The sequence below is a fragment of the Labrus bergylta genome, chromosome 7, assembly GCF_963930695.1.
Source record: "Labrus bergylta chromosome 7, fLabBer1.1, whole genome shotgun sequence".
Lineage (NCBI taxonomy): Eukaryota > Metazoa > Chordata > Actinopteri > Labriformes > Labridae > Labrus > Labrus bergylta.
Genome location: NC_089201.1, coordinates 13,209,356 through 13,223,383, shown reverse-complemented (window position 1 = coordinate 13,223,383; position 14,028 = coordinate 13,209,356). Strand labels below are relative to the sequence as shown.

Here is a 14,028-nt window from a genome sequence, read left to right as displayed (position 1 = left end):
AGCCAATCCCCCTCCACCTCCCGTCCAGGGGCAGTCCTCCTGAAATTCTCTAGAAATGTTCAGGAGTGCATGTGTGAAAACGGCTTTATGAACTGTACATGGAGATAAAAGAGAACATCAGCGACTCACTTTGACTAAATGTGAGGAGAAACCGGCCTGAGCCATCTGCAGACCAAAGCGTTGACCCTGACTGCTGGTTCCTGTAAAACAAAACACAGCTCAGACTCAGCTAACATTCATCCACAGAAACTGATAAGCTGAGTATCCCGAAGACACTACAACATCTATGGATCAACATGAGGGACAGCTTACCCTCCAGAGAGAAGATTCTCTCTCCTAAGGCGTCCACGATGTCCTTCAGCGATGACTCATCCGTCACATTGAAGAAGTGCTTCTCATCCGGGTCGCTGGCGATGAACTTGATTTCCTTGAGAAAGGCTTCAGGGTTGATACCTCTTCGGTTGTAATAACCAAGAACCTGAAAGAGATGTGGAAGATACAGTTGGACAGAGGAAGAAACAGAACAACAGAAGGCTTTGATAAAGGAGAAACATTGCCAAAGATGGAAGTCAGTTTGAGGTCGCAGGTAAGAAAGAGCTCTCAGAAGCAGACAGGGCATCAGACTGCGTTGAAAGATGGAGGGGCAGACTCACAGCGATGGCGTACATGGTGATGTTGTCCTTCTCGCTGTCAGCGACGGCCTGCAGCAGCTGTGGACTGTCGTGAGACTCTCCATCAGTGATCACGACCATCACCTTCTGAGCCCCTGGTCGCCCTCCACGCTTGTACGCCTGAGATCTGCACAGCAAGAAAACAGTGTCAGGCTGTGAGACTGAACCGGGTTGAGTACGTTGTGATGCTTTATCAGTCAAGAAGGCCGTACCGAGCTACGTTTATGCCCAGCGCCGTCCTCGTCTCCTCGCCGCCCCTCTGGTTGATGCTCCTCGCGGCCTCCACCACCTTCTCCACCGTCTGGTACTCACCCAGACTGAACTCATGGACCACCGTGGAGCCGTACTGAATCACGCCCACCTGAAACCAAAACACAACAGTTCAGACCCGGACCTGAACCCCAGCACCTGAAATTATCAATTCTACAATTCACGTTACAGACGCTTTTATCCTAAGCGACGAACATTAGAGAGTAAGAACAACACAAGCAAGGATCTTGAGAGGAGGAGACACCTTCAGGAAGTGCAAACGAACAGCTTTAAGTCTGATTGGACACACAGATGCTGACAGGAAGTGCTCACAGGTGCTGACAGGAAGGACCAGACCAGAGGAAGAGCACAACAGAGGAAGAGCACAACATCGACAGCGATTCTTGAGAGTTCTAATACGCATAAAAACCATCCTAAACATCATCATCATCATCATCATGAAGGTGGTAGGTGTTCATAAAGAGCTGGGTCTTTAGCTTTTTCTTAAAGGTGCAAAGGGACTCTGCAGATCGAATGGAGTTTAGTAGTTGGTTCCTCCACCCGGGGGCGACAGAACAGAAATGTCTATTTAGAGACTTAGGACCCATATTGTGAAGGTTGGATCAGTCGCCTTTCATTGACAGAGCTTAGTGTGCAGAAGAAGTGTAGACCTGGATCAGAGAGTCGAGGTAAAGAGGAGCCATTGTGTAAGCGAGCAGCAGAGCTTTAAACTACCAGAACGTTGCTGCAACATCGAGGTACTGATGGCTTTTTAACTGCAGCAGACAGACATTTAAACTGAGCCTCATATTAATCCATCACATATTGCTTCAAATAAATGTTCACGTTTCATAGTTTAAGATGCATAACAATAAAGCTAATGAGCTCAGTTTAACTACAACAACTATGGTTGAAATACCTCCAGAGTTACATAACCCTGAACTATGTTGTCTGAGCAGTTGATGCACCACAATGGGGGTTTAACTTCATGAAAGACAATACTCACTGCCTCTGGAGACTCCAAACTCCCACAGCAAAGTATGAAAACAAGCTATTATTGATCATTATTTCAACAGAAATATCCCAACATGTTTTGGATAGAAAGTGGTATGGCTCCAAGAACGGCATATCAATCAGTCAGCCAGTAAAATCCAGTTATGATTGTACTTCATGGATGTATGGATGCCTGTAGTGAAATTTCCGTTTGTGCACGCTCAGCTGACATACTCTTGATTGGATTTTCTAAAACTGCATGTTCAGCCAGCTTATCCAGAACAAAAGTGATGTTTTTCCAGCACGTTTAAAGCACACACTAATAATAAAAACCCAGCGGGTGTTTTTGTTTTCAAACATTTAAAACTGTCAGTCAATGGTTGTATGGTCTGCTCCCAACTATAAGCATCAATAAGGGAAACAAAAGATCACAGTGAGGGAAGCATGACATGTGAGGTGAAGGTTTAACGAGAACAGGAGGTCAGCTGCTGTAAAAGGAAAGTGACAGAAACTACTACAGACATTGACCTCCGTTCCACATTGGCATTTACAGGCCTGTTTTCATGTTAACTGCTGAGAAATGTGAGTGAACTTCTACCAACCACAAACATGTTTCAGGGCAGTCGCAGAGAGCTTGTGGTGAATTTCAATATTTCCAAGTTTTTCAGCGTTTAGCCAAAGAATTCTAAATATTTCCTAAAATAAACGTAGGAGAACCACAAGACTCTTCTTCTCTAGATAAAAGCAACCCCACTGGATGTGATCTAGTTGAATATTGGTGCTGAACCGACCTGCGTCTGACCTGGGCCGATGTAGAACTTTTGCAGGATGTTGATGAGGAAGTCCTGAACCTCGTACCACGGGTAGATCGAGTTAGAACCATCCAGGACGATCACGATGTCCATGAACGTCTCACACCCTGAAACATAAGAAGTATACTGTTAGTACACGATGGATGGATGGATGGATGGATGGATGGATGGATGGATTTGTGGTTGGATTAATGGATGGATGGGTGGGTGGATGGATGGATGATGGATGTATGGATGGATGGGTGGATGGAAGTATGGATGGATGGATGGATGGATGGATGGATAGATGGATGGATGGATGTATGGATGGATGGCTGGATGGATGGGTGGATAGATGGATGAATGGATGGATGGATAGACTGGTTGATGATGGCTTTGTGGATGGATGGATTTGTGGATGGATGGATGGATGGATTTGTGGATGGATGGATGGATGGATGGATGGATGGATGGCTGTATGGTTGGACAGGTGGATGGGTAAATTGGTGGATAGATGGATGATGCACTGGTTGATGGATGGATGGTTGAATGGATAGATGGAAGGATGGATGCACTGGTTGATGGATGGATGTCTGGATGGATGGATGGATGGACTGACGAATGGACGGATGAATAAATATGAATAACAGTTAAAAAGATGTGTGCGTGTTACTCTGCAGGGCGGGTGTGATGGTGTGTGACAGTCTGAAGTTCCGGCTGACTCTGGTGCAGATCCCCGTGCTGTACAGAGAACTTCCACATTCATGAGACCAGAGAGGACCGCACGTCTGAGGACACAATGAGACACACATTCATGTATATAAAATCATAATTCATTAAAGCTTAACTAAATGAACATGTTGTAGTTTCTCTGCGTGTTTCATGTTGTGTGACTCACCACGAAGCTGTCGTCTTTAGGGTTGGAGGTCAGCGTCATTCCCAGACGCATCTTTTCTTTCCTCTCTGACACGTTGTCCAGAGAAAGATTCCCTGATTTTAAAACACGTTTCACAGTTAGTCAGTACAACTACAGCATCTTAAGCATGTAGGGACATTTGTTCACCTCTCGTTCGTAAATGATGGTTCCATTTTTTAATTCTTTGATTTTGTAAGTTTATTTAATCAATCCATCCAACCATGATCTATACCGCTTTTCCCACTCAACCAATCCCAGCTGTCATTGGGCGAGAGGCGGGGTTACACCCTGGATTGTTCGCCAGCCAATCACAGGGCTGACATATAGAGACAGACAACCAGCCACACTCAAATTCACTAAGGAAATGGTTCCCAATATTTTTTAGATCCTGACATCCAAGACAGGCAGCTTTTTGGTTAACCTCTTTATTTTTTTTGGTGTTTATTATTGTGGACAGAGGGAGAGTTGGGAGGACACTGTTTCTGAAACAAACCAAAATAAAACTGATCAGAACTGAACAGTCTGGGAATGTTTGATACTTTAAACAGCTGCTGTTGGGATTTAGAGGAACCAGTATCTCGTTAAGTCAGAAAAAACTGAGCAGATTTTATTTTCTCATGTGGATGCAAAACTCTTCTGTTCTCCCAAGGAGTGTGTACATTTGATTAACTTTCACAAGTTTGTAATGTTTGAACATGAAACTGGAGCTTTCTTCTTCTGATGTGTTTAACTCATTAAGGATGATCTAACGCCCTTTTTGAGGATTTTTACAGCCTGGTGCTAATGAACGGATTAAAGATCTGAGCACTGGATGCACCCAGCGGACAGCAGCTGCATCAGAAGCATGACATACTTTTACTGTAATCACTCTTCAAACGCAGTCTGAGCAGACTCGGGTACAAACGCCCGCTGTGACTCTGACCAACCCGCCTCTTGGACTGATTCTCACCCAGCTGCAGTCTGGAGCAGTTTGCTGAGCGTCTGGTGTCCAGCGGACATCGGTACACATCCCCGGTCTGTTGCTTCCCCGTGGATTCAAAGGGAGCTCCCACCAGCAGCCTGGAAGAACACACACACACGCACACACACACACACACACACACACACACACACACACACACACACACACACACACACACGCGCACACACACACACACACACACACACACCGGTGGCTTAGACAATGCTGCAGGTCACAGTCGAGTCAGGAGTTTGTTTGCACATTAGGAACTCCTGCTTGAACTCAGATACACCACCACACATGTATGGAGGCCCAGACTGACCATTGAGCGACTTTAATTTTGTATAAGTCTATATTTTACTTTAAGGGTAAAGCTACTGACTCTATCTTTAAACGTCTGATCAGTAAGGACACTTAAAGTCATCCTTCCTCCTCAGACTGAACAGGATTCATCTGTGGTGATATTGAACTCTCCCCTCCTGCACTCGGAGGTCAGGTCTCAGTTCAGTCTGTGTTTTTGTTTTGAACACAGATCGTGCGGCGGCGTCCCGCAGCGAGCAGCTTCTGATTGTAAACCCGACTAAACAGCAGCACATGTGGACGGCAGCTCTTTCTGGGAAAGAGTCGTGAGTCACATACCAGAGGAGATGCCGTAGAAGAGTGCTAACCGTCAATCTGTTAATGCATCTCCGTCCACATCAAACGGCCGGAGAGCAGCGCTGATAAACCACATCCTGCAGCCCCGCCTCTCATTGTCTGACATCACTCCATCAGAGGAGCTGTAAAACCTCAGACCAGCCCTCTCCTGCAACTGCTTTGACGAGCTATTAGTTACCTAATTACTGATTTCCTATCATGCCTTTCAGCAGGCCTGTAAAGACACCGACCATCAGATCCTTCCTCTGAGTTCTCTCTGGCACAGATTGTCTCTGGTGGAGGCCATCAAACTATCAAAACATGCTGACGTTGTTCAGGTATTATAGGCTAAAGGATATGTATTTACATTTTGATTCATGTAAAAGGAGAAAGTTCAGTTATAGTGATGGATGTGTTTGCTGTCAGTAGATCTCTGCAGGCTTGTAAAACGTGTGGGAACAGAAAAAAAAACAGATCAGACACAAACACACACAGATCTCAGCTGGACGACCTGCAGGCCGCACACACACACACACACACACACACACACACACACACACACACACACACACACACACACGTCAGACTCTGTAAACACACACCGCCGGAGGTTTGACCTCAGAGGTCATCACAGCTCAATGGGTTTGACCTCAAAGAGACAAAACAACAACCTGGACCAGACAAACACAAACAGATCAACACATTGAGGTCTGCAGAGGTTTGGTTTAAGTTTCAACACGTTGTTCTGTGTGTGGATGTTCGTCGTCCCTCAAAGACAGACACAGGGAGGTGAGCAGAGACGTGAAGGTTTAATGGAGGCTACTGTTGAACTCTTCCTGTGACTTGTTTCCAAACTGCTGATTATCATCCTCATCTCTTCAGACTAACAGCCTCTTTCCTGAGCTTCCTGACCTCAGTCATGGAGTGGCAGCAGGATTAGTTAGCACAAGCTAACTGTACCTCTAAAGACACTTACTCCCATTCCCTCCTGTTTGTATCTTTGCTTGTGTTGCACAAACTCTCAGATGAACGTCACTCAGTCATTGGCTGCTTCTCATCGGAGAGGCTTCTTCAGTTCTGAAGATAGTAACTCTAAAGCATCATTTAGCTCAGGTTTATCTGCTCCTGCTGAAGTGCTCTCTGCAGCATGAAGCAGTAAACAGAGAGAAGGTAAACATGGGGGGTAATCGGGAGAGTGTCACCATTACGACGACCTGATGAAGACCACAAGGGTTGCTGGAGCTTTTTGACCTCTAAAAAGTGAACCTGCGAGATCCCTGAACCTTGCGAAATCTCAGCATGTGACTAAAATGTCTTTCAGAGCATGTGTGTGTCAGGCTTTAGTTTTTAAACGTTTGACAGTTTAAAAAAAAATCCTCTACCACATTTTAAAGCTCTGACAAACCATGAAGAAATAGGTTTTTTGCTTTTTGTTTTCCAGATTCCTAGAGATATGTGGAATGATTCTGGATCTTATTGGACTAGACGTTGATGAATTTATACAAACAAACTAGAGGTCACAAGTCTTTTGGAGGTCAAATATTGTAAGGAGCACAGGGGTCAGAAGTCACAGCACCCAGCTGCTTTATGGGTGAAAACATTGAAAACATCCTGAAAACAATCCAATGGGAGTCTGTCTGAGCGCATCATCAGCCAAACACCTGAAAAATGAACGCCACTCACCAGGCTGTGTAGGAAAACAAGTTGACAGAATAACAGAGTCAACACACACACACACACACACACACATAAACACAGAGCGGAGCGATGGGCTTCCCAGAGGGAGTCTGGGGAATAACAAACCGCAGCACATAGTTTCCAGATCCCCAGCTCAGCCTCGGGACGCAGGAGAAGCCGAGCTCGAGACAAATACTTTCCACTTGCTTACCTGCGACTTCAAAGGCGCACACGTTGTGTAATCCTGGAAGACTGCGAGGTATTTATCAGCGCTGAAATGTTTCCAGATTTAAAAAAAACAAAAAAGAAACACAGCGGAGGAGCAGGAATGTTGCCCGACTCACCTGCAGCCGCAGACAGACAATAAAAAGGACAACGAGCAAACAGCTGAAGGTTCTCTGCAGGACGTCTTTTAAATCTAATCTAATTATTCTTTGTTTCAGCTCCTCTGATCTTCAGAGCTCGCTGCATGCTGCCGTCAGAAGTGAGAAGGATCCCTTCATTAGACTGGACAGCATTTAAACATGAGAGGACATGAGGGTTGGTTCAGATGATCGGGGGTGAAAGGTTTCAGTAAAACATCCGGCTCTGATTTGTCGGAGTCTTTTTTGGTACATGAGAAGCCTCCTCAGAGGTCTTGTCCCAGCAGCAGAAGCCGGCCTCTCGAGTAAACGGAGCTCCCCCTACCTTCAGTGAGGTGATCAGGCACCACCCAACGTCCCTGACGCCCAGCCTCCACCATTAGATTGTGACGCCCCGTAAACCACCGCCGTCCTCATCCATACATGGCCTGCTCCAACCTCCACCTCAGTGGCGAGGAAGTGTGGACAACAGGAACAAGAGGAATACAAAGAAGAAATCCTTCCTGCATATTATCCTATCTCTCCCCCTTCCCATTTTGTTAACAATGAGTAAGGTCTTTAACCTGCTCTTTTGTAAAGCGCCTCGAGATAACACTTGTTGTATTTGTTTTGCCCTGAAACAGGTTTTCAGGTTTTCAGGACTTCAGTGAAGTCATTTTTGGATTAAGGCAAGCGACCCTTATGGTACTAAAAAGGCTAAAAGGTAAACTGTTACTTGGCAACGCACTGGCTGAGTGGAGAACGTGAAGTTTTACAAATAAAAAACTGAACTGTATGGGGGATGGGACCAGGAGTCCTTCAACCGGGATGGGACCAGGAGTCCTTCAACCGGGATAGGGATGGGGCAGGATTATTTTTTTGGTAGTGGCATGGGACCAGGAGTTCTTCAAATGGGATTGGATGGGACTGGAGTAAAAAACACTCCTGTGTCAGCCTCTACTGTGTGATCAATCGATCTTATAATCACACAACAGAGTCGTAAATTCACTTGTTACATGATCATTTAAAACATTCACCTATGCACACTACAGTATGATAGGAGACCTTAAACGGACACCAGAGGTACCTTGAAACAAACACTACAGGGTCCTTGAAAACGAAGCTAAAGGGGACCTTCATCCGATGCTTATGGGTACTCTGAGGTTGACATGAAGGTACCGTGACACAGCAGTTTATTTTTTTCTCCTTTCATAATCCAGCAGCAGAATACAAAGCTGAACATGTCTGTTGGTGGATAAGAGTCTCACGGCAGGTTGGAAATATAAAGATGAAGTACGACAGAGCAGACTGGCGGCGTGCCAAGGACAGACTGTGCAGGAACATGAGTGAGAATACAGAGTTAAGAGCTTCAGGACATACGTTCAGCTCCGTCTCATAACATATCACTTCATATAAGCGAGAACTACAAACAACCCCACAACGCTCTGCAGAAATGTTCCGATTATCAGACACATCTTTGGACAATGTTTTGTCCCAGACACACTTCTGACATCTCCAAGTGATTCAATGACACACAGCGCAGCAAGGATAGCAATCGACAAGCAACTTTCCTGGAAACATTTCCACATATCAGTTTTTTAACTTTCCCAGAACGGGGAACCTTGCTTTTGACAGTGTCCAATAAATCAAGAGCGATCTTTATTTTTAAGCAGACAGACAGACAGGCGGACTATTTCTTCCGTCTTTAGTTTGAAGGTATTTGGACCGAGCGTCGTCTGAGTATTTGTTCATTCTGGCATTGAAATGGTGACAAGAATGATAACTGCTGAAGCATTTCTTAAAGTCATTTCTCAGCGGTCTGTGAGATCCTGTCTGCACAGAGATATAACATCAAGACATTTGACTCTCAGGTTGAAAATCTTTAAACTTTTCATTTCGTTGACGTCACCGGCGTTCGTTTCCAAAAGTTTGATATTCCCCTTAGTTTAGTCTCCTACAGATCGTGTCTTGTGCCCACATCCTCAATGCCATTCTGCCCGGAACAAAACGCCAGGTGGACACGGGGCCTTAAACCTTACAAAAATTCTAAATAAAGGCCTAGCAATTGTTTTATTTTTAAATTCTAAATAAAGACATAAGCAGTTAATCAAGATCACAAAATCTAATTGTTTGACTGCCTTTGTTCTAAAACATGTGGACAGACTCATTAAACTGGGTTCCGGTTCTGGTAGATTTAAAGTAAACTGGGATTCTCACCACTGGCGTCCTCTTGCCTCGTGCTGCTGGACTGTGTACCCAAACTGGTTTTCTTTAGAACCCGAGAAGATCTTGAAGTTCTTTGTGTCGAAGTTGAAGCAGAGCTGAAGATCTGAAGCACAAAGGAAGAAATCAGCTGACACTTAAAACGATTCACATCACTTATCAGATAGAGAGGAAAGATTTGTAAGTTGCGTCTTTGGTTAATGGAAGCAGGGGCGTGTCCAGAGGGGGCCGCAGTAGCAGAGATAATTACTCCCATGATTCCCCACCAGCCTTGACATCATCTTTTGTTTTTGTTTTGATTGAGAGCCCCCTGGTGGTGGATTTTACACACTGTGCATTTAAGGAACAAGAGAATAGCGACATATTCTTATCATTCTTCTTTGCTTAATTCTTTAAAAACAAGTCCAACGTTAAAATCTAAATACTTAGACAATGTTATTCTAGTTTCTTTTACTACCAGCCTGTTCCAAAACTGCTTAAATACTTGAAATCATAGTATAGAATTTAGGGATGGCACCTTGGGTGGCCAATCGGATGTCAAGGGGGGGCCCATGCCACCCATCTGGACACGCCCCTGACTGGAAGCTCTCCAGTATATTCAGCCCACTTAAACTGGGGCTCTTCCCACAGAGCAGCATGTTAAATATATTTGTCTTGAATTGCTCAACGATTTCCAACAGAGATTCATTTCTACACCCAGATGAGCAGGACATGGATTGAAATCAGACGGAGCTATGAGTGATCACACTTTCTCAGCTTTCACTGCGTCATTATTATCACATCATCCTCTACATGAGGATGACAACACACTGAAGAAGAATATTCAGTAACAAAAGGGCTTCTGAAAAAGTTAAATCACTTTTAATCTTCTGGAATCAAACTCTCCTCTAAAAGTTTCTCTGGGCTGGAAACAAGATTAATTTTCTTCCACTTTTCTTTAAAAAAGAGAAAATTAAATCACTAAATCACACACAGGTGTTCTCCATATATATTCCTTCCCAACAGGTGTGTGTCGAGCCAAGTAACAGGAACACCTTCCAGTAAAACGAGTCGAATGAATCATCAAGCGAAACAGACGAATCAAATCAACATGTTTAATTAAAGTTCCTTTCTTAAGTCGATGTAAAACAGTGGTGTACATTAAATATGTTCCTTTAATGCTTTGAAGTAGTTAACTATAAAACAAGGTTGTCATAGTAACAGTTTCATTTTTTTCATTTATATGGTTATTTTTAGAGTTTAGACATTTGTTGGTAAATCCAATTTTTACCAATCAACTTTATTTAAGTAGCCAAGACTGGGTATTTAAGTTTAACAGCAATATTACAGCCTATATAACCATCAAGTTGGTTTATAGGTAAATTAATATCTCGCAATGTGTTGGTAGGTTGGTTGATTGATTTGTCGGTTGGTCAGTTGGTGGTTGATGGTTAGTGGATATACTGTATTGGTTGGTTGGTTGGTTGGTTGAAAGTTTGGTTCGGAGATGGGTTGTTGGTTGTGTTGGGCCTCAGCCATGTGTGCTGGACAAAGGACTCAGGCCTGTATCACAGTTCTCAAGCCTGACTAGAAATATTTTGGAGGGAACTAAACAAAGGAGTCTTAGCCCAGCACCCCCCCCAACAGAAACTAACAAATAGGAGTGAAAAGTCGGGTGGTGGGGGGGTGTCTGAATTCTCTATCCTCATTGGAGGAGGCCTGAGGTAAACCCACAGGCAGCTCCAGTCTTTAAAAGCAATCACCTGGCATTGCTTCCTTCTCTTCAAGTGTGGTCTGCCTACACCAGAGGATACCCTCCCCACATGATGGACTCCAGCATTCAAGGAGACATACCCTTTCCTCCTCTTGGCTTACATAGGTTAAACTCCAGAGCTGAGGTTGCTCAGTTTAGATAGCTCTTCACATGCTGAATTCAAGCATCAGAGAATTCAGATGACTACTTCCATGGCATATTTTTTAGGAGTTTTGGGCGCAATCAGATGCTATCAGGTTCTAGCAAAAAGAAGAGTTTCTTTCTTTTGATTTTTCGTAAGATGTCATTGAACGCAACTGGACAGGAGCGCTGAAGGAAGCCCACTGATCCCTGAATCCACAAGGACACATAAAGAACACAGCTCCTGCAACCAGAAGACCCTAGAGCAGCGCTCTGGTCGAAGTTCCTACATCTGCCACGAAGGAAACCTGCCTGAATCTGTTGATTTAATATTCAACAGACTGACGATCTAACCAACTATGCAATGATCACCAGGAATTACCCCAAGCAAGAGCTTTGGTCTGGGCAGAAATAGTTTCAGAAATAGTTGTGTTTTTTTTATGACCACTGATAATTATCCATCATTGTTGACGAGACATCACATTCTGTTTATTATCTGTTGTAAGCTGCTGCATTTGTGTATAATGCTATGCTAGTTTACCTTCAGTCAACAGCTTTCACAAACAGAAAGACCAGTGTACCCTCCGTTGAATCAAAGTCTGGCCACTGGCTTTCTGGTGTTAAAGTAACAGTTACTGAACTCAGCTCAGAGAGCTCAAACTATTTCAAAAAGTAGCCACGGCTTCCTTTGTTGTCCACCATTTTGTCGCCATGTGACGAAGCCACATGGTGCATTGTCTCTCTCCACCATCTTGTTTTTTCTCTCTCTCTCTCTCTCTCTCTCTCTCGCTCTCTCTCTCGTCCACACACACACATACACACAACTGCACTTTTACACCTCATTCACAAGTTTTGCTTGATAATGTTTGTTTGCTTAGATTACTTTATAATAGTTATTTGTTTGATTAAGTTAATTGATTTTGGATTGATGTTGCTTTGTTTAAATAAATTCTGTTATAATTTAAGAGAGCAGTTGTTTGTGATTACTGGTGTATTTGCATTGTGATATAAGCTGGGTGCGAGGTCTTTGTGTACGGATTTCACACCTTCAATTTATTAAATATAGTTATTAATTACTAATAATATTAGTAATTAAGTAACTAATTTGAGACTGATTTTAGTGATATTTTGGTTATATTTCCCTGATTCCAGGGTGGTGCCCCAAGAGTTGATTAAACATAGTTTAATGATAAATGATGATAATGATAGTTTAATGATGTTGGTCAGTTGGTGGATGATGGTTAGTGGATATATTGTATTGGTTGGTTGGTTGGTTGAAAGTTTGGTTGAGAGATGGGTTGTTGGTTGGTTGATTGGTTTGTGTATGGGTTGGCGGTTGTGGGATAAGTTGGTGGTTGATTTTGTTGGATGGGTTGGTGGTTGTTTAGTTGGTTGGTCAGTTGGAGGTTGGTCTGCCGGTGGAAGGGTTGTTGATTGGTGGTTGGATGGTTGGTTGGATGGTTGGTTTGTGGGGGAATGGTAGGTCTGTTGGCGGATGGCTTGGTGGTTAGTTGGTAGGCTGGTTAGTTGGTTGGTTCAATCTTTGGATGGGTTGTTGATTGGTAGATGGTTTGGTTGGTTGGTTGATTGGCTGATTGTTGTTGGAGAAGCTATGGCTGAGTAACATAGTTTGTTTACAGAATGTTGTGTAAGCTCCCGTATCTTACTTTGTAGTTAGTCAATGAGTAAGTTGGCTAAACGAGCTAAAGTTGACATAGTTCATTAATTGTTTTATCTTTTGTAGTAACCAGTCTGTAGCAAAACTTTGTGGCAGTTTGTCAACTTGTTCCTGCAGCTTGTCAGTGTGTTTGTCAGTTAGAGCTTTTTTAGGAACACTAGAGTTACAACACATTTGTCCTTCCATCTGAATCATCTGCAGCCAAAAAATGCTGCTGTCACAGATGAGGAGCTGAAGACTTTACACAAGCTCCTCATTAATCAGGTTTTACAGCAGAAAAGGCAAAAAGGAAGAGTTGGATCTCTAATTTAACAATTTCAGATCAGAAATCAACCTTTATACTTATCACGCAGCGATAAGGAATATTATTTTGTTGCCAATTAAAAGTACAGGTAATCACCATTATCATAAATGTCAAAGGGGAAGTCATATTTAAAATAATGGACCTCTCTAATGTTCATTAGCTCATATTTAGCCTCATTTACTGCTTTTTTATTATTCTGTTCAACTGCAACTTCATCCTGTTCTCAACAGTTCAGAATCTGTCCTTAATATAACTAGAGGTGTTAAGTGAGTGTCTCCTTAAAAAGCTTGACAGACTAAAAAACAATCCACTATCTATATTCAAAAAGCCTTCACCTCACACACCTCCCTCCTCCCCCTCTGTTCTCCTCCAGAGCGTCCTCTGGTCTGAAATAAAATCTCTGGGTTGACAGGAGGAAGGAGGGAGGACTGGAAGGCCTTGAAATGCTGCAGAGTCTGACTATTAAAAAAAAAAAGCGAGGATAAATAAAGTAGATGAAGATGACGTCATGATACATATTTCCAAGCTGATTTTCCACGACAGGAAATGGCAAACAGCCTGGAAAAGAGAAGGGAAAGGGATGATTTCATCCTCTCATCAGAAGTCCAGTATTAAATCTGTTCATCATAATGATCACAGATAGAACAAGAGAATGAATCATAGTTATGGAGACACATTTTTCTTCTATTGGATCACTGTGATGATGTTATTTATG

General features: G+C 43.3%; 1 protein-coding gene across 3 annotated transcripts in view; it reads right to left on the bottom strand.

Moving 5' to 3' along the window:
- Window positions 1-14,028, bottom strand: part of itga11b (integrin, alpha 11b) — a 44,844-nt gene that overhangs the window by 23,850 nt on the left and 6,966 nt on the right. For 2 of the 3 annotated variants that reach the window (XM_020648851.2, XM_020648852.2), the window contains exons 2-10: window positions 9,453-9,564; window positions 4,570-4,679; window positions 3,603-3,694; window positions 3,378-3,492; window positions 2,705-2,832; window positions 884-1,032; window positions 654-798; window positions 313-478; window positions 130-200 (exon numbers count right to left, since the gene is read on the bottom strand). In XM_020648851.2, the coding sequence (XP_020504507.1) occupies window positions 130-200; window positions 313-478; window positions 654-798; window positions 884-1,032; window positions 2,705-2,832; window positions 3,378-3,492; window positions 3,603-3,694; window positions 4,570-4,679; window positions 9,453-9,564 (1,088 nt within the window). Of the gene's footprint in view, window positions 1-129; window positions 201-312; window positions 479-653; window positions 799-883; window positions 1,033-2,704; window positions 2,833-3,377; window positions 3,493-3,602; window positions 3,695-4,569; window positions 4,680-9,452; window positions 9,565-14,028 lie in introns of those variants that run through there. The other variant, XM_029280231.2, reaches the window with a different exon arrangement.